The following is a 25,541-nucleotide window of genomic DNA, read 5'->3' as shown; positions in this document are numbered from 1 at the left end:
CACATGAGCAGGAGCAGCTAAATCCAGCACTTCAGAAAGTATATTCATTTAACATGTATGCAGTATAGTTGTTCATTTATTGTTTACCACAAAAAGTTTTTACATTCAGTTTCATATGTGAAGGACGTTAATTGAAAGGCTCACATTGTGCTTTGCAGAGGATGGAAAGCAGCTTTACATGAGCCAAGAGTCATGAGGGAGACCACACAGTTAAAACAACCCAAATAATAATCACTGTGACAAAACACTCCCGACAGAGAGACTCTCAGGGAAACAAGAAACATCTGCAGACAGAAAACAGATAATTAAAATATGTTCTGTTTCAAATCAAACATCCCAAAATATGTGGAGCGGAAAGTATTGTTCTGCCTTTAACTTTTTTAAAAAACGCAAACATAGCATAACCTTGTGATATGTCATGTGACCTGCTACACTTTAACCATGTAATGTCCAGGAGTTCATTGGAGTTCACGCACCGACCGTGTACCTGCATATCGGGTTTGACCCAATCTTATTATCAGTCTGATTACATGTGATCTGTTGTCAGCCAGTCTTGTCTGTTTAAAATCTGAATTTGGTTACAGTTCAAACGTGGACAATCAGTAGACATTATGACATCACCGATGGCTGGATTCTCAATACACAACGCACAGGTAGGACACACATAAGCTCACCTGTAAATGCTCCCTGGTTAAATGTACTTTATCTGCTCACACCTTGGGACAGATTCTATCGGCCTGGCAGCTCCTCTGGTCTCTTTACATGTGCTGTAAGTGGTGCCCACGTGTTATGTGCTGCGTTGGGCGTCTGTTTTGTTTTGTTTTTTCTCCCCACTTTGGAGAGACATCACTCTGATCATTTAAACCTGTGGAGGCTGAACGAGGACCTTGAAAATGAATCAAACTGTTGCTCCACAACAGAAACACAATCTCCTTGCAATCATGTTCTCATGAGATTAGAGCTGTGATCGGAATTATTTACAAAATGCTGCGTGTTTTGTTGACGGAGATCTGACTTTTGACAGACGAGACTAAGTGCGAGAACTTTCCCAGAGGGCTTAGCCACTCTTCTGTACTGCGGTGAATATACTTAATTACTACTGCCGCAGTCAAATTAAGTTAAATGTTGTTTTCTGTCATGTTTGAGGAATTCAGATCCCTAATTATCTTTTACTGCTGTCTCATGCAACAATGTGCATTTGTTGTGGAGCAGCTTGAGAAGATTTTTCTTTTAACATTCTCATGAGGAGTCGACGACCACGTTCATCTTAGATGTAGTCAGAAACTGCGCTCAGTATTTGAACATATTTTAGTTTATCTTGTGCAGCAAACTTGCATTTAATTGCAGTGTAGTGCATCAAATGAGGCACATTTACCACAGTAAAATGTTGTATGTTGTTGATGTGTGAGTTTTGTATGCTTCCTTCGTATCACAGCAACTTTTCAACAATACGTGTCGTGATCACACGGGCTCAGTTCGTCAGCGGGAGGCGGACGGGTCGGTGGTGGTCTGACATCGCTGTTTTGGGCCTCAATAACCAACCAACCGACTCCTTTTAGAAACCGTTGGGACACTTTGTGGCCCGTCCTTGTAGCACATGAAGACATTTTTTCCCTCTGTGTCCGGGGTCACAAAAGCAGCTCTTTTAAGGCAAAACATCAAACATCTTTTCCAAACCCCAACCAAATGTTTTTTGGGCCAAAACCCAACCAGATCTGAAGAAGAGCAACATAAGACTGAAAGTTAAAACGTAAAGAAAAGTAAAGCTTCATCATATCAAACGTAAAGTTTTGACATAACCCACATGCAGTTTTCTCCAGGTTCTCCGACTTCCTCCCACAATACCAAAAACATGCACATTAGGTTAGTTGGCTACTCTACATTGCCCCGAGGTGTGAGTGTATGGTTGTCTGTCTTTGTGTGTCGTGGCTGGCAACCAGTCCAGACTGAACCCCGCCACTGGGATAGGCTCCAGCCCCCCAGGGCCCTGAGGGATGAGCGGTATGGAAAATGGATGGATGGATGGATAACCCACATGCAATCGAGAGAGTGAATATTGGCACTGTTGTTAGGTCGGGTTAGGTTTAGGCACAAAAAACACTTTTTTAAAAAGATGTTTTCCCTTAAAGTACCTGGTTTTGTCACCACAAACAATGCTGGAAACTCTGCGTCACTGAAAATATCTGCTGTTGGAGCCACAACGATGGCCACAGAATCTCTAAAGGCATATTCTGAAATTGAAAACTAACCACCAATTAAGACTCAATCCTCTCAGAGCTTTATGACAGTGCAGTGCACCGTCAAGACAGGATGCTGAAGTGGACTGAGAGCTTGTGAATGATGTGCAGGTGTGAAAACCCGTCGTGAAGTCGCCTCCTAGTGGCAAGCAAAGTGTCTTCTTGAGGTGACCGTGGAGGTCGCTCGCTTCGACAACACGTTCACCTGCAGAGCTGTTTTCAGCTGCGTGTGTTCTGCTCATCGTGCAACATGAGACCGTTTGCACTGACAGTGTTGGCTGTGTTAAGCTTTACCTGAGGGCCTCTAGGTGGCATCAGCGCCTCTGTTCAGGTTACACTATGCAGGCTAATGATTATACTCCATGTGGAAATACCAGTTTCAACACTTAATGAGGAAACCAGAAATAAGCAGCAGTTTGGTCTTCATGTGCGGCTGCAAGATGGGTTTGATGTTTGTGTCCCTGTGCAGATTTTAAGTGGTTTCGTGCAGATGTCTGAACAACCCAGTGACAGAAGTTTAGACTCTTTTGATATTTTGCATTTTTTATGTATAAACACATTCTGTCATCTCTCCTCCCTGATGCATGATGTTGCTCGGATGTTCAGCTTGTCAGAACACTTCGGTTATTTCCCACTTCTTCAAGCCACACTGTAATTTTAAAGAGACGAGGTTCGGAAGTTTGGTTTTTAATGCTGTTTATCATATTTAAAGTTAGACAAGATACGACATGCAAATAAGTAACTGAAGAGCTCGGCTGGTTCTCATGCTCAGGCTTATATTAGCCCAACCCTTCCTTCTCCTCTTCCCTCCCTCCAATCCCTTGCCAAACAGGATCTGTAGGATCTTACAGAGTCATTTTCTCAGGAGACAGGAATGTCAGAGCACAAGGCCTGGAGCCTGCTGGAACATGCAGCCTGCATTCCCTCAAACTTACAGGAAAAAGTCCTGAGTGAGTTGCTCAGACGTCCATTTAATGTCAGCTCAGTGTGTGGCAACGTCTCTGTGTAAAATGCCGTGTGTGTGCCGGACGCGTTGCAGACGTACACTGACTCACAGATCAAATTAAGTCGTCTGGTACGCCACCCTGCCCAGTTTTTACAAGGCAAGGTGAGCTGACGACCTTTGAGTTTGAAATCAGTTTTATTTATTTTGTGACATCCTGAACGAGACAAAAAAATAATAACGTTTTCATTTCAATCAAATATGATTTTACAAATGATGAACACACAAAACTATGAAAGGATTTAAGAGATTTTTATTTTGTCAAGGCCTTTCTTCAAAGACTTTCTTTTGTGATGTAAGCACAATATTGTACAGCAGATAGACAAGTCACTTAGACTATAAGGGTCCCATTCATAACAGAATATAAATACAATACAACAAAACTGTGTCTTTCAGACTGCGCGAGAACACACAGACACATAAACAAAGAAATGTAAAGGATTACTTGGCTGATTTTTCAATCACCCCACAATACCATCTACAGTAGCTCAGGTATTCAGATGCTATCGACAAGCTCAGGATAGAAATGTAACATAACAAGGATGTCCCGATTTGTGCTACATTTTGTCTGCGTCAGTGTGTCTTAAATTCGGACGTACGGGGGTCCAAAGTGATAGCACTCCTGCAACTGTTAGCTCGCACTCTCAATGCTAGCGCTGGCATTTCCGTTGCCCAGCAAGCAGAGCTGCACGCAGTGAAATGTTAAGAGTCCAGTTTGTTCCCACAACGGAGGCCATTTCTGTTTTAATTGACAGGCCAGTGGCTGGAAGTCGGCGATGAGCTGCTGGCGGACTCTTTGTGGGACTGATTTGGGCTGTGGCTGTAGGTGGGGGAGTGAGTAACGCTTGGACTGCTGGGAGGTGTGGAAGAACAGGAAGAGGACTTGGATTTGATCTGCAGCCACTTGTCTCCCAAAGCCTTGGTGAAGTGGTCGTCGACGGACACGCTGATGGAGAGCTGCTGGGAGCGGGCTTTCTGGTAGTTCACTCCGAGGCTCCTCTGGAAATGCTCCTCGACCACATGGTCATAGTTGCATTTGGAAATAACTGCAACAGGAAGGATTAATGAGATCAAACACACCCCTCAGTGAGTCAGTAAATGTGAGTGGATATCAACGTTAGGATGACGATTAGGGTGGGACCGTCTGTTGGTTGAGCTTATTCACAAGAGACTGACCTGATGAGTGGCCCCTGTGGACCTCAGATCTGCAGGAGGGGCTCCTGGATGAGGAGACGCAAGTGATCACAGAGGGACGCATCTGACAAAACAAAACAAAAACAAAAACAAGAAATGTGTGATTAATTAGATTGAAAGGTGCAGAGAAAGTTTGTTTAACAGCACCTAAACCTGACTGTGCTTTTGAAAACAAAATGATTTGAAAACCGATTAAACTGGTTGGCCCGTGAGAGCCGGATCACTCCCATTGTGGTGGCATATACAGGTCAAAGAGAGAGCAGTCTGTTTGGTCTTGTTGATGGCATTCCTCCCTCCATTGCTCACATTTTCTTTCTGAATCCGGCTGGATTGCATAGCTGGAACAAGCTTAGGCCTGTAGACGCTCTTGGAAGAGGAATGTCTGTGCAGTCGGATTCACTGGCTTCAGATGGGAGATGTACCACTGCTGTGTTTAGCCTGCAGCTACACTGAGCCCACAAAGGGACATACAGTACAGTACGGCACTCACAGGTAATGCTTGGTGAATTACCTGGATGTGAGTGGTGGCAGAACTCTTAGTCTTGTCCTCCGTGCTCTCGGGATCTTTTCTTGGTTTCTTGATGAGCGCGAGTGGTTCATCCATGACTGGTGCGTAGTACACATGGGTGGGCAGGGGACTGGTGGGGCTGGCAGTTGGACTCCAGGTGGACGTGGGGCTCTGTGGCCTGTTGAAGACGGCCGGCGCTGGCGTGGCTTTCTGTGCAGCTTTGCCGCTGCTCCTGCTCAGCACCCGCTCTCGCCTGAAACAAATTTTTCATCAGGAAAATGTCAGCTGTCTTTGGCATGAATTCCACGAATGAGTTTTATGTTGAATCTTGTGTGGACTTTCACTGACCTTTCCTCCAATGTCAGCCCTCTCTCGTGACTGCGCTTGCGTTTGATTGGGTACACCGTTGGCACTCGAGCCCGGTCATTGGTGATGTGTCTGAATCTGTCTTCGCTCCTGAGGTGGGGCTGACCTGAAAAACAAAATGAAGGTGCAGAATTAGAAAGGGAGACTTTTAGAAATACAATCATGTCACACGCAGATTATTTAGGCTAAACAAATGAGCTTATACCTGCAGTGATGATTTCACTATACTGATTTACTGATAGTTGTATGTGTCACTTGGCGATGAGTAACTTGTTTTGATACGTGACATCAAGCTGCATGGCTGCTATTCGTGGGAAAATGTTTGGGTTTTTTCTTTTGTCACCGTTAATTGTAAACTCCGTTAACTTGTAGAACTCGATCTACCTGATTAGTGAGGCTTGCAACACCACACAGCTGATTCAGTGCTAACGGTAAATGTTGTTTTTCTGCATAATGTTGGCATTCGGCCCTGACACACAGTTGAAAGGACGCAATCAACAGGTTTTGTGACAGATGGGGTGCCACACATCCAACAGCTTCGGGCCTACGAGGGACCCTGATTTGAGCGGCAACTCGTCCATGAAGGGGCCATGGAGGAGAGCGCACGCTGGCTTCTTGCAAGTTGAAACACGTCAGCGAGAAGCTGGTGATGTCACCGATGAGTTAAAGCAACAAAACGATTTTAAGGTGTTTTCATAAAGGTGGGCACATCGCTCAGCGTAGTCGAATCGAGGCAGCACGAACAATGCTTTCAAATCCATTCATCAGGCTCACACGTTCAAAAACAGTCAAAACACAAAGCACTGTTTGAAAATGTAATGGCAGCATAATTACACTGCGAGCCATTGTTTAACTGTGTGCTCAGTTAACACTTAACTGAGCCCTGAATTCTCCTTCAACTGTATTCAAATTCGCCTTTCAGCGCTTCAAAAGACCACTGAAGTCAGGCGACGAGGTGATTGCCTGTTTTCAACTGTAAGACAACAAAAGTCCAATCCGCATTTGACTCAACACCTGTGAGCTTCACTCTGAGTGCCATTGTGCAGGGAGGAGGAGGGGGAGGTATAACCACACCTATGCTGATTTTCTAACGCCTCGGGCATGGATATTTCTTCCTCATTAGCAGCGGGGCTGTGCTGCCTGACCTTCTGTTTGGCTGCGACAAATCAGATTTTATGAACAGACACACGGCACACTCGTGAGCGACTAGCAGCATCTTAGTCCATTTTACTCAGAACAAGCTTGAGGACCTTGAAATTCAATACGTATTAGCACACAGTCGTTTGTTCTTTATTCTAAGTAGATTTCTGGTATGATTTAGCCGCTATAATAAAGACACAGTTTGTTTCATTTTCTCATGTTTGGACGGCCTGGATTGTGTTCTTATTGGAAACACCCGACACATTTCTGATCTGAACCGGATTAAGCAGAGTCATCTCTTTTCCTCCTGGTCTAAACGACAGAACCTGTTTTAAAGGTTGAATGCTCTCGTCAGTGTGTGTCTTTCACATCACTGTCATCACATCTTTCCATTTGATACTTTGATACCACAGAAGTATCCTGTCATGAACGCTGACGTTAGCTCGGTTTGTGACATAAGATCTAAATATGAAACACCAAAGTCTTGTGGCATAACCCCAGCAGACTGAACTCCACTGATCACAGGAATGCCAATACGCATTCCCGTCAAGCAACATGAGGCAATGAAAGAAAAGAGAAAATGAAGCTCACCTTCTAAAATGTACACCTTGAAGCCACTGCTCATCCGGGTGATGTAGTGGAAATTAGCCACAGCCATGGCTCCTGGTCTTTGTGTGAGTGCAGTCAAACACAGAGAGAGAGAGAGAGAGAGCACCTTGACTGCTGGGACACAATGAGCCTCAGTTTTAGACTGTATTGGAGAGGTAATGAGATGTTGGCTCTGAGCTCAGCCAGGTAACATATCAGGTGAGTGCAGATAGGCGCAGTGGCTTCCCTGTGACTTAGCCCTCGTGTTCAGATTGGCTGCAGCCTGGGCCAATCACACGCGCTCTGCGTTGTTATTGTACTGCAGGCAGAGTGAGCTCACAGGTAGGCTTGTCTCACAGGTAGAAAGTGGGTTTGCTAAATGTCACAGTACCACAGAATCCACAGCGATTAGAGAAGCTTTTACTTTATTCAGGATTTTCTTTTGTGATGTCATGACAACAACAACAAAAAAACACATCTCTTCACTTTTTCACACAGCTTATCAGATTTCTCCCTGGGCCATGAAGAAAGGGAAGTGTGCCTTTTGTTTCCCCCCATGTAGTCAGCACCTGTCCCCCTCCCCTCCCATCCCCTCCCCTCCCACCTAATCTGCAATCTCACCGAACTGCATTTTTTCGAGCTCTTATCCCACCGGAGCTCCAGTCATTCCACTGACCTGCCCATACACGCAGGCAGCTGTACTGTGAGCCTGCCTCACCAGTAATCCAAAGGCTTTTGTTGATGGCCAGACAAAGACTCCTAAGTCCTGAAAATGCTGCTGCCATGAGAACAATCTTGCCTGAGCACATTTAGGAGTTTGGCCACACATACAAAGTCTTTGGAGGCCACTCAGTCAGATGCTGCGTGACACTGACACTGCTGAAAAGCAAAAAAAACAATTAATACGGAGATGTATGATACATGCAAACATAACAGTCATACACGTGTGATTGATATGTTTGGTGTGTGATCCTGCGTGCTGCCCTGCACTGACTGTTTCAGTCCACTTAACACGACGGCTGGTTATTATCTGAACAGTGATGGGAGTTTTTGTTCAAAAATGAGAAAGAGCTGCACTCACAAAGTTCTCACTGTTAGTTAACACACACACACACACAAAATGTCACGCTGAGCTCAGTTTAAGCTCAACAGTGACCCCCCTAAGCCACACACTGCAACAGCACGCCATGATGTGTGTGCATCTCACACAGCCACAGCAGCAAAAATAATCCCGAAAAACAAACACGTTGGTTCACACTCTGTGGATATGTGAAAATGCAAAGAATCAGAATTTATTTGATTATTTGTCCTTCACGTGTGCACCTCAGACGCCGAGAACAGTTTGTCTTCGGCTGGCAAAGTTCTGTGAATCTTTTTAACTGTTATCTGCATTTATTTCCTCTTATGTGATGTGGTCCTTTTATTGCTTTTTATTATTTTTATTTGCATTTATTTATATCGATATTTTGTGTTTTAATCAGCATCGTAAAAACATGCATTTTCATTTTCATTGTTTTGTCTTATGAAACAGGCAGAGGTGATAGAAGTACTCACATGTTGTATTTAAACAACATTTATAATGAATGAATTTCCCTCGGGATCAATAAAGTATCTATCGATCTATCTATCTATCTAGAAATACTCTAAAAGCACAGAAGTATCAAAATATACTTCAAGTACCAAAAGTAAAAACACTCATTATGCTGGATGGTGTATTTCAGAATACTGTATGTTATATGATTGGATTATAATAAGTGAAGCATTTGTTTGTTCATCATTTTAATGTTGAAGCTGGTAAAGGAGCCTTTAACTTAGTTTAGTTTATCTTCTGATGCACTTTTTGAATTCCCCTCGAGGGATCAATACAGTTTCATCGGAATGTCAACTATTACACCAGCTTTTATTTGTTGATTAGATTTTGCATTATTAAAATGAAAATGCAACGTTACTGAAATAAAAGTAATGGACTAGAACAGTACAACAGTAGTACAAAATATGTTCCTAAACTGCAGAGTAGAAATATAAAGTAGCAGAAAAATGAAATACTCAACTTGAGTACAAGTACCTCAAATCTGTACTGAAGTACAATACTTGAGTCGATGTACTTTCCACCACTGAAAACAGGCTACTTTTTGTGAGATGAGGAGACAGTGACTCTGCCAGTCCACCTTACTGGCCTGGTTGAGCAGTGCCCACCACGCGGTGCGGGCCCGGGGCCCCCCGGGGGGGCCTCGAGGCTTCATCAACAGATGGCGCATCTCGCACAGTCTGTGTTGACTCTGGTGAAAATCAACACCCCGTGTGAGCCCAGCAGGCTCCGTGTTTTATTGAACGCAGCAGGATGCAGCGTCACATCAGCACCCCGTGGGGTCGACAGAGAGCGAGCGACGCCCCTGGCGCTCTGCTCTCATCAGCACCAGCATCAGACCCGGGCACGGCGCTGCGTCAAGCCACCGCAACGCCGGTCGAACGAGACGGGAAGTCCTACGAAATAAAAGACTCCTAAAGCACACTGGATTTAAAACGTGTTACTGTCTTGACATGTGCTCCTCAGGCCAGAACTTTGCCTTCTTGTTCCTCCACTTGGGTGTTTGAGCTTCAGTGTGGGGACTCGTGTGTGTGCAGAGTCTGACACTGGGATGTTTTCTCACTCGGTAAATTGTCCCTGAGCTGAACATCTGATCTTAAGCAGCGAAGCCCTACCAGCATGATTTGAGAGATCACAAATCTGGTCATTCAGCAAACAAAGCTGCGACGTGGAAGCTTGAAGTCTCCAGCACACTGATGCAGGAGACTTGTTGTATCCGGCAGTCAGACTTTCTGCGCTATTTTAAGGATTTCTAAAGAGCTAATTATTGCGTAGTACCGCGTAGTTCTTTCATTTCTTAGAATTAATCTTTTGCTGCAGATCCCGTGAGAGTCATTTTGAAAGGAATGGAGAACGCCCCAATTATCGTGCGTTTATTTTGAAAGGAACATCCGGAAGTCGTGCTCCTCACACCGTGGAACCTGACGGCCGTGCGGGCTCGCAGGCTCCCCTCCTTCCCTCAGGACGACTGGGAGTGACGCAGGGCGGGCGGAAAAAACTGGGGCTCGAGGTGGAGGACGGGGAGACAAGGCGGTGATGCACGAGGGACGGCGGCTTTGATCTCACAGGTTCGAGCCCGCCGGCACAGGACGCCACACACACCTGCGTGCAGGCTTTCCGCTCACAGGCGACACCAGTGAGGCTTCATCTCCTCAGCACTGGGGCGGATCAGTGGATACACTCCCAGGTAGGCTTCATCCTGCCTCGTTCTGACTCTGACTGCTGATCAGTGGCGGCTTTGATGTGTAAAATCCGATATAAACCAGATGTGAATGTGAAAACGTCTGGTTTCGTCGGAGTCAGTCGTATGAATCTTTAATTTTTTTAAATATGTGTGATGTTTGCTTTGCAGCTGATTCCCTAAGCCACTCAGTCACGATTTCTTACAAAGCTGCTGCCATCAGATCTTAAAATTCTGCTCCTAATTGATAACACGAGGCTTGTTTCTCCTCAGGTGATCCCAGACCTGCACATGGAAAAGTAGCCTCGTCATTCCGTTTTCCGCCTGAACGCCGAGCTGCAAGTCGCCTCCAGTTGGAGGGTAATTGGACACATCTTTCCGTCGTTTTTTATTAAGCCTCCACCATGAACTACCTGCGTCGACGGCTCTCGGACAGCAATTTCATGTCCAACCTGCCCAATGGCTACATGACCGATCTCCAACGCCCCGACCCGCCGCAGCAAAGCCCCGCAGTGTCACCGGGGCCGTCCGAGCGGCGCCAGTCCACCAGCCAGCAGCAGCCTGCAGGTGGAGGCTCCGGCTTCTTCTCGTCCATATCCAATGCTGTCAAACAGACCACAGCCGCTGCGGCCGCGACCTTATCCGAGGCAGCGGACCGGGCAGGAGTCTCCAGCAGTGCCAAGATCCTCCTGGTAATCGACGACCAGCAGACCGACTGGTAAGAGCGGTGCGCATTGGCAGCGCGGTGCCGCGTCTAGACAGAAATGTGTGCCAGACTGTGGGTTGCAGTGGCCCAACATCTCGAAGGTCATATGATTCATCCAGTGCTCAGATATCACGTGTGACATCCCTCACACCAGAAACACCTCGCAGATGGGTTTGTGTCATGGCAAAAGCGCAACAGACTCTGAAGGCTCAGAAGCCATTTTTTTTTCATTTGTGTCGAAGTAATCTGCGATTCTGCCATTAAAAATGCGTAAAATGAAGCCAGTGCCGCGGCGGTGGGCTGGGGCCACCATGATGATGCAGGTGTTTTCAAGTCGAGTGGCTGTAAGGGCGAATTGTGCACAAGACAAAAGACATGTGCGGCAGGGCAGCCGAGCCTCTTCACCAGTGCACATTATGCATGCTTATCAGAGCTCTGTGCGCAAGTGTCGGGTGATAAAACAGCACTCCTGTCTCCAAATGACACCCGAGATGATGATAAAGCGAGCAGATCTCACAGTGCAGAGCCTGAGCGGGTCTCTCGCTCTGTGACAGCAGGCAGGACATGTCTGTCTTTCACAGGACGGATCGTGTCTCCTCATGCACCACGTTAAAATAATGTTAGTCCATTTGGCTTTTTCCTCATGTTGCAAAGCCTTCAAATGGGCCGAGACAGTCGCGTCCTGACGCACTGCCAGCACTTACAGTAATTACAGCATGCAGCTTACTGCCACTGATTGATTATCTGTGGAAAAAAGCGGCATTTCCCTCCACTGATGTCAGCTTATATCTGATGTATCTGACACCACATCTTCATCAGGTCGAGCATCCTCACAGCTGCGAGCATGTTCTGGAGGAAATGTCAGCTGTCAGTTTAATAGGAGAGATCTGCAACATGAAATTCATGTTTTTGTGTGTGGATGTGAACAACAACTGGATTGAAATCCTCATTTCACTCGCAGGGTGAAGGTCTTCAGAGGGAGGAAGGTCCACGGTGAATTTGACATCAAGGTAGAACAGGTGGGTGTCTGTGCTTTAATCTGTCAGTGCTCATCTCCACTGCGCACCACGTAGGGCCGTCACGCCAACCGCCTCTGTTGGGTGAGACATCATCACGATACCCGACATCGTTGTCATTCTAAGACCTTTTTAAGCGTCTGATACAATAGCACAGTAATGCCAGTGCACCTTTCATGGAGCAGCAAGCTTTCAGGTCTTAAGAACATTCAGACAACTGGAACGTGACAGCAGTATCCTAAATAATTAAAACATTAATAAAATAAAACCACACCACGAGACCTAAATAAAATGGACTCTCGGGACCTGTTAGCAAAAATTGCAGGTTTTGTGATGGGTAAGGCTGCCTCTGGTCTGTTTAAACCAGTATTACAGGATTTATTGCAGACCATTCTTCTCTCTAAAACCATAAATGATCCTTTGTCCACACTGTGTGCCATTTGTCCTCATTTTGGCATTAGTTTAGTTTTAATGCGTGTCATGGTGTAAGTCATTTGAGACATTTTGTTGGTCTCTTACTGGTTTGTCCACTTTTAGGTGATGGACAGCGAGCTCCATGCTGACATGAGATCATTTATGGTTTTTCAATAAATGACACATAACTCATCCACTTCAACGAGAGCTAATACTGTGTTCACATACTGAGTCCAAGTGGGTGAGTACTGGCAGCAGAGGGGACTGTGGTACTCATCACATCCATTCACTCTGTTGACTTCTGCTCAGGAGAAACACACTTTGTTTGACAGATGCCTTCAAAAACCCGTCACAAGATAAATCAGTTGTTTGTGTGGTCGAACAGCTGATCTGTAATCGTTTTGGTGACTTTGCACAGCCTCATAAGTACATTTATTTGAATATTTAGGCTGTAATCCGCTCTGAGGAGGCCCTCTGCCTGAGGCCTGGCCTCTCTGGCTATTTCTGTCCCCCTTAATTCATGTTGCACTTGCGTTTCCATTATTTCCCATGTGGGCTCGTAACAGGAACAACTCATATCTGATAAAGTCTTGTAATTGTACCCTGTGCATGTAGAGTGTGTGTCCACTCAGTGCCCTCCTGCTCTCTGCTTTGAATGGTGTTTGTTTGGGACTGACAGTCATATTTTCCTTTCAGGCAGAGTTCTCTGAAATCAACCTGGTGGCCAATTCCACAGGCACCTACAATGTGAGCCTTGATGCGATCAGGAATGGACATAAGGTTACTAAGTAAGTAGTCAAAAATATTTCTACTTAAAGGTCCAACGTGTAGGATTCCTCTTTCAGAGAGTCGGCCATGTCGCAGCTCCGTGTTTCCACCAGCCTGCTCTCACTCCCGGCGTGTCAAATATGGCAGCTTGCTCAGTGTCCCTTCACTTCACAGTAGGACGCTGCCCTCGAGCGTCAATCCGGAAGGTGCCTGTTCTGACATAAGAGTATAACGAGCAAGAAAAGTCAGGAGAGTCAGGAGGTGGCTGCGGGCTTTTCTGTGGAAGACCAGGGTTTGAGTCATATGTATGAGACGTATGACATACCAGTTAACATCCTAATTTTAACTAAAAGAATGTCCGTCCCCCCCCACCCAAAACGGACCAAGTAAAGTACACTGTGACTGGACCGTACAAAGGTCATAATATGTGAAATGTTTGTGACACTAAAGAAGAAGAGCATGAAGAGTTGCTGTGCCAAGCTGCTGTATTCGACCAGAACGTGTTGGTTTCTGCAGTCTCCCCGAACGGACAAACAAAACACTGATGTGAGGGGTGTTGAGTTTGGTTGCAGTTTGCAAACACACCACTAGATGCCACTAAATGTTTCAAACTGCACCTTTAAGAAAGCTTGATAGCCCACAGTGCTGCTGCAAACTGGGGCTTATGTTGAATGTAGCCTCGTGACCGCTCGGTTTGTCTTGCAGTGCGGGTTCAATAATCTGCTAATGTCCTCCATCCCAGGTCCTTTAAGCCAGACTTTGTGCTGATCAGACAGCATGCATTCAGCATGGACAAGAATGGAGACCACCGCAACATGGTGATTGGACTGCAGTATGCTGGACTGCCAAGTGTTAACTCTTTGCACTCTGTCTACAATTTCTGTGACAAACCATGGGTGGTAAGTATGATTTAATTCCGCCTTGTCTACGGCTCCTAAAAGGTCTCAAAGAGTCTGAAATCCATTTTGGTCCTTAAAAATCGATTGGATTATGAGGCTAACCTTGCTGAATTAGGGTATAAAGGAACACGAACAGTCACCAGAGTCCAACTTACTCTGCACTTGATAACATTAAAGGAACAGTTCAGTCATTATCAAACGTCTTTTTGACAACATATTTGACACGAGACACCTACTTTAAACCAAAATCACGAGCTCCTGTAAGTGACCTCTGCACAGCAGCTTAGATTTGAGGTTTTTCTTTTTTCTCCAGTATGGACATGAAATTGATCTAAAATTTATCATGTTGAAATCTGCATTAACAAATTAAATTGAAACCATACTGCACACTGAATACAGCCACTTTAGTCGTATAAAACTCTGATTTCTGATTATAAAAGCTCCATCATGATCATTTGCGTCCATTTCAGTTTGCTCAGATGTCTAGACTCTACAAGCAACTGGGCCCAGAGGAGTTCCCACTGATTGAACAGGTTTACTACCCAAACCACAAGGAAATGGTGAGTTCTTTGCCATCTGTTCTCCTCTACTGTCTCCTCCCCCTTCCCACTTGTGGTGATGGGCATGTCTTAGTGCTAGGCAACCCTTAAAGAGACATACACACACACACACACACACACACACACACACACACACACACACACAGATCTGCACGGGTCACCTTTCAGGATAATTCACTTCCATGTCAATATTCCATCTCGTGCAGCAGCTGAGACCAGTCCACTTTCCTGGTCTGTGTCTTGTCCTGTTCTGTCCAGGTAGAGGTTTTTCTGTAATTATTCGTGTGCCAAGTCAGTGTCAGTACAGTTAAACTGAGCAGTCGTCTCCTCCCCTGCAGTCACAGGCTGACTGAACTCGGCTGTCTTCCATATGAATCAGAATTTCCCACAGAAATAGAAGAGAGGTGCCGTTTGTCGCTTCCGTCTGATTTACTGGTGTTTGAGTCATATGGCAAAGTTCATTTATGTGAATATGTGATAATTCTGTTGTTACAGATCACCTCCCCTCGCTTCCCTGTCGTGGTAAAGATGGGCCATGCTCACTCAGGAATGGGAAAGGTACCGCTGTGTGTTTTAATGCTAATACTTTATTTCTGGGGGCGAAATATGCCAACGTGTTTATACTTTGAGCTTTTCTGCACCAGGTGAAAGTGGACAATCAATATGATTTTCAAGACATCGCCAGTGTTGTGGCGCTGACCAAGACCTACGCCACATCTGAGCCCTTCATCGATGCAAAGTACGACGTCCGCATCCAGAAGATTGGAGACAATTACAAAGCTTACATGTGAGTGAAATTGGGATTCTTCTTCAGTTTCAGACCAAACAAAAAGCCACCACGGTGTGGAGTATTATGACAAATAAAAATTATTTCTAAATTAAATTAACAGGAGAACATCAATTTCTGGGAACTGGAAAACCAACACTGGCTCATCCATGCTCGAGCAGGTGGCCATGTCAGACAAGTAAGAGCTCATAAGACGAGATGAGAGATAGCAAATCCTGTCATGTCTCAGTGTACGATTATGGCTCTGTTTAACGCACTATGGCAGGTACAGAATGTGGGTGGACTCTTGTGCTGACATCTTCGGAGGGTTGGATATCTGTGCTGTGGAGGCTCTACATGGTAAAGATGGCAAGGACTACATTATAGAGGTACTAAGAGGCAGGACGAGGATGCCGAGGGAATTATTTATCAGTGATCAGAGGGAGAATCCATTAAATCCATCATCTTGCTTATTATTTTAAGGTTGACGACTGTTCGATGCCGCTGATTGGGGACCAGCAGGACGAGGATCGCGTTCAGATTGCAGAACTGGTGGTTTCTAAGATGAACCAGACTGTTCCACACACGTCCAGCTCTTCCACAGTCCGTGCAGCACATCCAGCACAGGTGCTCAAACCGCCGACACTTGACACCTTTACAGTGATCTCTTTTACCTTTCTACTTCACTTTTTTGTTTAAAATGATATGAAGCTATGAAAGAACAGATGTACAATCAGATTACATGTTGTGTCACTACCAGCAGTGTGTGTTCTGTGCTTTGTAGAAAGCAGCGTCACCTCAGCCTGTCTCACAGCCCAGAGTACCCCAGGCTCAACAGCGCCCCTCGCCTCAGGGTAGGAACCTCTCCACAGTCACAGAAAAGTTCAATGACATCATTTGTTTTTCTTTAGAAATTATTTTGCTTTTTATCCAAGGGTATAATGAAAGTATCGGATGTGAATGCGACGTTTGTTCTGTAGGTGGTCCTCAGCAAAGTCCCCCATCTCAGCAACGCCCACAGCCTCAAGGCCAACCTCCTGCACAGGCCCAGCAAACTGCTGCCAGCCCTGCTGAACCCAGTGTGCCGGCCAAGGCTAACCAAGGCCCCGCAGCCCAGCCACGGCCACCAGGTCAGGGAGCTCCACAAGGCCAGAGACCTGCTTCTGGTCAGGGCTCTCCTCAGCGAAGCCAGGGAGGTTCACCTCAAGCTCAGAGGCAGCAGTCTGTCTCCCAGCAGCAGAAAGCGTCTGCTGGAGGCCCCGGCCAGAAACCCACAGCGGGCCAACCCCAGCAGCAGAGGCCTGCCCAGCCCCCAAGGCAGCAGTCACAGGGAGGGACACAGCAACAGAAGGGTCCTGGCCAGCAAGGTCGTCCTGGAGCACCCACCACCCAGCAGCCCCGACCTGCTGCTCAAGGCCAGGGGGGCCCCGGAGGACGACCCCCGCTGCAGCAGAAGCCTCAGCCCCCACAGAAGCCCAGTCAGGACAACCCGACTGTGGGCGGCTCTCCACAACTAAAGTAAGTACCTGTACATGATGAATGATTTGGGATCAGTGAATCTGACAGCTGACCTGATCAGAAGATCCTCTCTTACTGTTTGCCTGCACTGAGATATGCATGCCACACAGGAAGTCTGTTCAGTCATCCACCTGAATGTGCATGATTTGATTCTTACATTTTCAGTCCTTCAGCAGTCGCTCCACAAAACATGACATTTCAGTTCGTCGGGAGTCACTGTGACACATTAAAACAACAGCAAGCGTTAGCTGATTCATAACGAATCTGTCACATCTGGCACAGCACGTTCCAGGATCAGGTTTCTCTCTGTCGCAAACATGGACACAAACGTAAACAACTACTGATGGAGCTAATTACCCTGTGCATCGTCAGCGTTGTGTTGCACTCCAACGTTAGGCAGTAAAAACAATTACAGCATCGAGACATTCCTGATATGTGTTTACGTGTGTGTATGTGTATGTGTGTGTGTGTGTGCGTTTTATGACATTATTCCTAAATAGTGTCATAAGCACCTTTTCCATATCCACATGTCGACAACAGATATGCTGACACCGATACACTGGAATGTGTGTGACAGGTCAACATGGCCTCACTTCAACAGCCCAAACATCGAGTATTGGCTCTAAAATCAAAGATAAAACTCAAACTTTCACACAGTGATGGCAGAGGTTGGACCAATATAACACTTTCTGTCCAAACCACCATACGATATTTCAGCCATTCACATGCACTCACACCATCAGGAGGAATCAGGGGTTCTTGTCCAAGGACACTTCGACATGCAACAAGAGCTGGCGATCGAAACCAGCGACCTTCTGGTTAATGGACGAGCTGCTCCGAGTCGCAGCCAGAGAATCTGCATGACTACTTCTGTCTCAGTCGTCGGTGTATCCTGATGGTTTTCCATAGCCCTTCTCTGACATTGTGTCCATTAGGATGACTTTTTTGAAAAAGAGACATAAAACTCTCGCCATCAATCCCCGATAAAACGAGCATCAACTCTGCATCCAGAAGAGTCATTCACTATTCATATCATGTCAAAGCTACCTTGAAATGATAAGGTAATACTGAATGGCTGTAGAGGAGGAATGCGCTTTTATCCCGTCTCTCCGTCTCTGTCTCTCTGTCCCTCTCTGTCTGTCTTGCCGTGCTCCAGTCTTTTCATTCCATGGGTTTGCTGCATGACTTTAATAGCTTCTTCCTCTCCTCTATTGCCATTTTCCTCTCTTTATAGCAAGTCCCAGTCTCTTACCAATACCTTCAACATTCCAGAAACCCCAGCGCCACGAGCCAGCCTTAGCCAGGACGAGGTGAAGGCTGAAACCATACGCAATCTACGCAAATCCTTTGCCAGTCTCTTCTCTGACTGAGACGGCATAAGCCCCCCCTCCCCTCCTCCTACTGACAGAAAGACGGACAGGCAAACTGAAGGACAGATTCTCCCCAATGAACAAGGACCAACAGGATGCCGTCTCCGATTCATGTGCTTCGATCCTGATGTGAAAATGTACACACACTTGACACCCACTGCCTAAATAGTTAAAATCTTTTAAAGCTGACAAGAAGTAGACAGTACACACAGTAAATTTAGGCACTGATGTCTGAAACATTCCTTGCCTCGCCTCAAGTCAGTCATCTGGTCATTGTGTCCTACAGAACAACACTACGCAGAAGCCTGTATATGCATGAACACACACACAGAAATAAGAAACAAGCTCCCACTTGTTTGTATGTAAAGTCATTGTGATCTTTATGTTCCTGGTTGGTTTGCCGACCAAACAAATAAATCAAGGGACTGTATGAAAATTATTGAGGTGCAGAGGAGTGCAGCAAACAGGGTCTTCCTTTCAGTTATTCAGTATCTCAAAATGATAGAATTGTTCAAATATTTCATTTTAACAGGATGGTGAATATATATATATATATATACATCTATTTTTGAAGAAAGAGCTGTTAAATAAACTTAGAGACACAACATGGAAGAAGCGATAGCACTGTGCTGAAGGACTGCAATATTTTCATCCCAAAAAAGCACCTCCATGGCACCGCTTTTGAAATTTAATTTAACTGTTTGATCTGTTTTTATTTTATTAACCTCACAAATACAAAATATGAAACAAAATAGAAATATGGAATAAGAAAAAGAAGAAAGAGTTAGACGACCTTCCTGTACCCTCTCCCTTTTATGACCCCCACCAATAATTTTTGTACGGTCCCTAACTCAGCGCAGCTACGCACACATAGGATATCCAGTGTTTAGCTTGTGGTCGATCTGTTCAAGCCGTTGACCGCTCATGGTGATGTCTTAGCTGCATGTCAACAGGAGGCAATGGTTGCATTTTCCAACCCCTGACATTGGCGCTTGTAACCGTGTTGTCACCTGTAGCTGAATTAGTTAGTAGCGTAACCTCGTAGATGTTGTGACAATGTTGTTGCTGCCACTTTTCTTCCTGTTTTATGTTGCACAAAAAGCCCGAAAGCTCCCCACCTCGACAGCATGCCTTACACAGACAAGAAGGTCAGATCAAATGGAGCTGTCTCAGGGATGTCCAGTTGATTGTGACACTTGTGTGTGGGCGAGGGTCTTCCATTGTAGTTTTATTGTGGCTGTTTACCAATAACGAAGGAGAAGCATGCATTTTAAAATGGTAGAATGTGTTTATTTATTATCTCAGATGTATTTGCACACAGACTATACTGCAAAATCATACTTGAACACAGCAAAGTCTATATTTTCAGGTTTATTCATCTGCCACTTGACAGAGCAACAGCTCAGTGGTCTGATCCTGGGGTGCTGCTGTGTCTGTGATAGGTGTGGTACAGAAGGATGCAGCATAGGCAGGGTTGGCAACTGTGCAGGTACAGTTAGTGGAAAATCTGATTATTTACACAGACAGTAGTTTTATTTCTCGCTCCCTTGATTTCAAAGCAATGTAATGTAAAAAGCAACCGTAAACCAGCTACCAATTGAGTGGATGCACAGTAAGTCAGTGGATTATGTCAGGGTTTTGCACTCAAGTCCGTCCAACCTCGAGTTTCTGCCTCTGGCTTCTCACCGGGTTCACGGTCTGTGAGAAGAGGCCCCACAACAACGAAGCGAATGTCGAGTCCGCTGCAGATTTAGCACATCCTGCCGCCCGTCTTTTGCACTGACAGCCCTGTCTTCGGTCCCTACTCTGAAAATCCAAGCTGTTCACTGAAGAACGATTGTTTCCGAGCACTGACAAAACGTCTTCCACAGGGAGTGCTTTCCATTCGAATGTCCACTCAGTATGGCAATATCACGCTTTTTAGAGAAGACCCAATAGCCAAACGTATAAAGGAGCTCTGGTTCCCCTGCAGATTCTCCGTGCTGCCTGTGTTTTATCAGTCTATTTGTGTAGCCACAGTGACCCCTTGTGCTCAATGGTGCATAAATGTGTGAATGTTCTGTAACTGGTCAAACCAAATAGATGTGTTGTACAGAGCTCTGAGTGATGCAGACTGTCACCTCTACCCCCTGCTGCTGCTACTTGTGCTTGTTGATATTACGTGTGTCTCTAAATTGGATCATTTTTGCGTTTCTTTGTTTCAGTTACTCTGTACATGCTTCATTAGTTCTATGAGGCAGGACTATGTGGGCCTTGTAGGGCTTCATTTTTAGACTTTACAGTGGCTCGGTGTCAGCACACGACAGGCTGTATGGCCTGGAGAGTCAGCAAGAGAGCGGCCTTGTTGCGCTGAGTGTGTAATTTATGAAAATGAGCCGTCACAATCTGCATGGATGGTTGACTTTGAAAAATCTGTCGCTCAGATGCTTCTTTGCCATGTCCAGACATTTGCGATGGCTCCCCTTGAAGCTGACAGAATGAGCTGTGACAGGTAGTTTTGTGTATTTATGTTTTTATATCCACAGATGTTTTTCTTACGTTATTTATGGTGGATAGATTTGACTGTGAATGTATTATTTCATTCTTTTCTTTGCTAGTTTGATTGTTTTCTAAATGCATTGTATAATCATTGTGGAAAAGATTTACAAATTTGAGTGCAACTGATTGTCGGTTGATGCCTGCCAGATATAAAAACGTACACCATAAATGTAAGTGCAAGAATCAAAAAGCTGAGGTTTTTTTTTGTTATTCAGAAAAATACGATACTGCATAGTGTAAATCATGGTGGATTATTGAAGTAAATGTAATAAAAAACAATATTTGATGTTATATGCAATGTAGCTAACTATATTATGTGAAAATGAGTATGTTATAAAAACATGCACATGTCTAATAAAGTCTATGACCAACGATGGCGGTTTTATGTGCTGACTGAGTTCGAGATGTTCTTAAAGGAACAGCTCACTGAAAAATGAGAAGTCGGTCATCTCCTCAGCCCTCATGCTGATGGAAAGTCGGATGAAGTTTCTCAGTCCAGCGTTGCGGCGTTCTGCTAAACAACCGAAGAGGCCGGAAATTGTTTTAAAAGGTTAAGAAACGAAGAGAAAAAAACCAAATGGCTCCATGCGGCTCGTCCTGTAAAATAAACATACATGAAAGTCTGAGAGGCGTTTGAAGATGTTGTTTACTCAAATACTGCTGAGCTTATTGTGCTCATTTGTTATTGTCATTTGTTTGCGATAAAACATAATAAAATGGATAAATTGCATGTTGCAAACTGAACAGTGTTGTACCAGCAGCCGTGCTAATGTGACCACAAGGTGGTGTGGGCTTGCAGTCTCAGCTCCCAGATTAACCAGGTTATATAATTCATTTAGCACCGGTCTTTTACGGCTCTGTATGACTGATCAGAAACGAGATGGGGAATAATAAAACAAAATTAGGATAAAACTCAATTCAAGTTTTCAAGAATGGTGGAAATGAGGCCACAGCAGGAAACAGCAGAGACACCGCCAAATTAAGAGAGAATGATTTTTAAAACAAATCACAAAAACAAACACGATCGGGTAAACAGATGAAGAGCACAGCGAAGCAAAGTAAAAGTCATTAACAGAGCAAGAGCTGAGATACTTTCAGTGATTTGAAACAGTTGTTATAGAAATTATACACGAACAAGGTGAAAGAGCGAGTTCTGCCTTTGAACTTGCAAGTGTGTATATGATATTCAACCCAAAATAATCACAGGATGGTCTGAAACGTTTGCATCCACAAAACAAATTCTCTCAGCGTGAGTAGATTGCTGTCTACTGTTAACGCCAGCCGATTATGAATGTCGGTGTGGATTATCATGTTGCTGATGCTGGAGAGACAACAGAGAAACTCACCGGACTTTCTAATGTGTTGACAACTTCAGTGAGGTCTCGTATTTCTCTTCTGACATGCACATTTTAATTACACCACTCTGAGTCATAATCACACAGAAAACACAAACAGCAATGTGTGCATAATCCTATTAAACAAAACTAATCTGGCACATATGAGCAAATGGCTCCCTGAATGCCACTCACCATGGTTTAGCCTCCTCTTTTCTTCCCGTGATAATGACCTAATTCATGGTGTGTGAGGAGAAACACACGTATTATGTTCCAATATCTTCTGGGCTTTCATTAGGACTGCGAGGTTGAATGGAGCAGCTGCAGCTGAGAGAGTCCAGTTGTGTCATGCATCCCCAGTAAAGAGAGAATTACTGTGTTTTTGTACCAATCGGTGCCTGCATCTTCAGCAGAAACAAATATATTAAAATGATTTTGCTCTCCGTCACTCACCTAGAAAATGACCATTTAAATATTTTGGAGGTGGAAATACACTGAGCTCAATTTCAATCACCAAATGGATCGATTTATTTTCCCTTTAAAAGTTTACATTGCAGACAAAATAACAAAATTGAAGACAGAAGACAAGACGTTATGAAAGGTCAGCGTGGCTTTTAAAGCTCTGGCTGCTCACTTGCATCTCTCATCCAGCTGCCTGGCGGGCTGCACTGTTCCCTGTGAACAAATCTAAGGTTGTTTAGCATCGGATCATCTTTGTTCTGAAGGACAATTACATTTCCCTTTTTTGGGCATCATTCAGGCTTCACTTTGTGAGCCCACACATGTAAAGGACTGACTCTGGTATGATGGAAGACAGCAGGCTGGACGGAGCGCATCACTATCTGGCAAAGGAAGCCATCCATTCACAAGAAAACAGCAGAAATTGGGTTTTTTTCCCCCGTGAGAGTCATGCACATTGTGTAATCGTTCTAACACAACTTCTATGACTGTGCAGGTCACAAATAAAGGACTCAGCGGTGTTGCCGGCAAAGGTCTTGTTCTATTCGGGGCCGAGAGAAGACGGGGAGGGGCACTCACGACTTCTTCTCTCAGCCAGGATATTTCTAGAGCTGACCCATTTAAACAGCCCCGAGAAGCTGCGAGCACAGGTGCATCTGGAGTGCATAATTACATACATTACGTGTCAGAACCGATTTTGCGCATGTAATCTGATGTGTGGATATGCAAACTGCGCAGGATTAAATGGGAGGTCGGATCCCGTGTGTGTCACGCGTTTTTACTACATTTAACAAAGTGTTTTCCAAAAGAAAATCTGATGGCAGTCCACAGTTCAGTTATTTTATCGAGCAATCAGATGTCTGAATGGAAAATGGAGGCTGTAACAGCTATTATGCATGGCCTACAATTAGTGCAAGTCAGTACTGCTTTGCATTGTACTGCTGTGGGATGGAGAGCGAGAGATATCCATATTTAGAGGGACCTCACTGATTCTTCCTAACTGGCGCACAAAAGATTTGTTGTCTGTCCAGGCTTGAATAGCGGGACCTCAGTGACAGGCCTGCTTTATAAAACCTCCTGCTGACCTCAATCAGCATGTGCAACTGTGATGAAAATGAGCGAGAAGCTCGGTAATGTAACTGCATTCTGCTTCTGAGCTGTTACATAACAATATCACAGTGACAATGCACAGCCACAAATAATTCACACCATCAGGAGGCCTCGCAAAGCAAAGCAACGCCCACCAAGAGGCCCGGCTCTCCCTTCCAAACGTCTTTCTCCTTTAATAAACTTGCACACAAGACTGAGTGACTCGTCAGCCAAAATGGCAGATGATGAAGGATGAGAGAGGAGTGTGTGTATAGTAAAGATTTAATTAAGACTCACCATGGGATGTCTAACTGTGGCTCCAGAGAGCAGGACAGAGGGGTTTGTGTTTGCTCACTGCAGCTGTGAATAATATCTACTCTATTCTTACTCTGACCTACATGTACTGAGAGGAGGATCTGCCCACATGAGCGCAGGTCTCTGGTTTATGTTCACCGTGAGGCTGCCAGGGGCTCCTTATGGCAAACCTTATGTTAACTTTACATTGTCGATTTCTGCCGGAGGTAATCAGGCACAAGCGAGACATCTCGTCCTGCGTGCTGCCACTGAACGTGCAGCCGATGTGAAGCTGCGCTGCAGAATCCTTCCTGCGGTGCGTTTGCAGATTGCTGATGGTTTACTGGCAATTTTCACCTCCTTTTCCCTGTGACGTAGATTTTTCTGGTCTCCATGGAAGACTCCCATCAGCACTTCGCTTCATTCCCTTTGAAATCAATTCAGTCTCTTTCGCTCCTACTCACTGTGGGTTACCATGGAGACCGCTCCCAAATGGTTTGGCTTGCACATGAATTTGTTTATGAGTGTTAACTTGGAGTGGATAGGAATGTTCTTTTTTTTGTGCAGCCAAAGTAAACACGGTTTGCTCATTAAGCATAGCGAAAATTACACTCAAGTGGTTTTTCTCTTCTGTTTCATCCTCCTCTTCAGCGATGCACAGCCCCCCGTCTGGCGGAAGGCGGAGACCATGATCATGAAATCGCTTCTTCCCCCTTTACGACCTGCAGTATATCAGCGACATGAGGCCACTAAGAGTTCTGCTAGGGCACTCAGGAAAAGCCTAACAATCCGCTGAATATAATCCAGTCTGATCCACCAGGAATCAAAGCTACACCAACGTGGCTTCTTCAGTTCCCCGTTGAGCCGAGAAAGCATCCAAATACTTCACTTGGCTGCGTCTAAATCCTCACAGAAACACGCGGTCTGGGTGGCGTGCGCCCTGCATGGACTGCCACAGCTGGAAATTATGTCTGGGGCAGGAATGTTGGAAGGAGAGGATTGGGGTGGTTTAATTTGTTGAGGACTTAGTCTGAGTTCATTTGGAATTAAGGGAAGACTGGAAGCATCTCCCACTGAGTCTTCAGATTCCCTGCTGCATTTCACTCCCCTCTTCATCCTGTCCACTGAGTCAGAGTACGTACATATTTCATAGAGGCCATGAAAGGGTCCTGTGGGATCTCATGGAACCACCCACATTCAGAGTCTAACTAAGGTCTAATTCTGGCTGTGTGAAATATTCAGCACAGCAGGGACCGTGGACACCATCCCCGGGGATTTCTTGTGAAACAATTCAAACTGGAGTGTGTCTGCCTTAACATTTCTGTCTAATGTGTTTTCCTTGTTCCCTCTGACATATAATAACAATCCAAAATAACCTGAAGCTGAGAGTTGCTTTGTATTAGCCTGCCACACTGGCTATTTTGGGCTGGACTTTGTAAGCTGCGTTTGCATCCCTGCATCTCTTATGTAATTCCCTCCAAAGGGAACACAGAAATCAGAAAAAG

At 45.2% G+C, this 25,541-nt stretch overlaps 2 protein-coding genes across 3 annotated transcripts; one reads left to right on the top strand and one right to left on the bottom strand.

Annotated features, from left to right (window-relative positions):
• Positions 1 to 3,475: 3,475 nt before the first annotated feature.
• vgll4l (vestigial like 4 like) lies at positions 3,476 to 7,241 on the bottom strand. The gene is made up of 5 exons (XM_046386820.1): positions 7,040 to 7,241; positions 5,291 to 5,414; positions 4,946 to 5,195; positions 4,417 to 4,498; positions 3,476 to 4,286 (listed from the first exon to the last, which is right to left on the bottom strand). The coding sequence occupies exons 1-5, from the start codon at positions 7,104 to 7,106 to the stop codon at positions 3,985 to 3,987; spliced, it is 825 nt and encodes a 274-aa protein (XP_046242776.1). The 5' UTR covers positions 7,107 to 7,241; the 3' UTR covers positions 3,476 to 3,984.
• A 2,777-nt stretch (positions 7,242 to 10,018) lies between these two features.
• syn1 (synapsin I) lies at positions 10,019 to 21,261 on the top strand. 2 transcript variants are annotated; one of them, XM_046386818.1, is made up of 14 exons: positions 10,019 to 10,311; positions 10,579 to 11,023; positions 11,973 to 12,030; positions 13,138 to 13,229; positions 13,952 to 14,108; positions 14,579 to 14,668; positions 15,164 to 15,226; positions 15,313 to 15,455; positions 15,559 to 15,633; positions 15,721 to 15,823; positions 15,918 to 16,061; positions 16,219 to 16,288; positions 16,415 to 16,952; positions 18,187 to 21,259. In XM_046386818.1, exons 2-14 carry the CDS (start codon positions 10,710 to 10,712, stop codon positions 18,320 to 18,322), a joined length of 1,983 nt encoding a protein of 660 aa, XP_046242774.1. In that variant the 5' UTR covers positions 10,019 to 10,311; positions 10,579 to 10,709; the 3' UTR covers positions 18,323 to 21,259. The 2 variants fall into 2 exon arrangements, with proteins under 2 accessions (XP_046242774.1, XP_046242775.1); XM_046386819.1 differs by having other exon boundaries at positions 10,020 to 10,311; positions 18,225 to 21,261.
• Positions 21,262 to 25,541: the final 4,280 nt, after the last annotated feature.

Source organism: Scatophagus argus, chromosome 4 (genome assembly GCF_020382885.2).
Source record: "Scatophagus argus isolate fScaArg1 chromosome 4, fScaArg1.pri, whole genome shotgun sequence".
In the NCBI taxonomy this organism is placed as follows: Eukaryota; Metazoa; Chordata; class Actinopteri; family Scatophagidae; genus Scatophagus; species Scatophagus argus.
Note: the sequence above shows the minus strand (reverse complement) of the source record. Positions and strands in the feature narration are given on the sequence as shown.

Bases quoted from the DNA above. Each gene is read 5' to 3' on its own strand.
- syn1 (XM_046386818.1), top strand. From the start codon at position 10,710: ATGAACTACCTGCGTCGACGGCTCTCGGACAGCAATTTCATGTCCAAC. The intron at 12,031-13,137 runs GTGGGTGTCTGT...TTTTCCTTTCAG, and splicing joins TTGACATCAAGGTAGAACAG to GCAGAGTTCTCTGAAATCAA. The intron at 13,230-13,951 runs GTAAGTAGTCAA...CCTCCATCCCAG, and splicing joins AATGGACATAAGGTTACTAA to GTCCTTTAAGCCAGACTTTG.
- vgll4l (XM_046386820.1), bottom strand. From the start codon at position 7,106: ATGGCTGTGGCTAATTTCCACTACATCACCCGGATGAGCAGTGGCTTC. The intron at 5,415-7,039 runs GTGAGCTTCATT...TTTGTTTTTCAG, and splicing joins CAAGGTGTACATTTTAGAAG to GTCAGCCCCACCTCAGGAGC. The intron at 5,196-5,290 runs GTCAGTGAAAGT...AATTTGTTTCAG, and splicing joins GGGCTGACATTGGAGGAAAG to GCGAGAGCGGGTGCTGAGCA.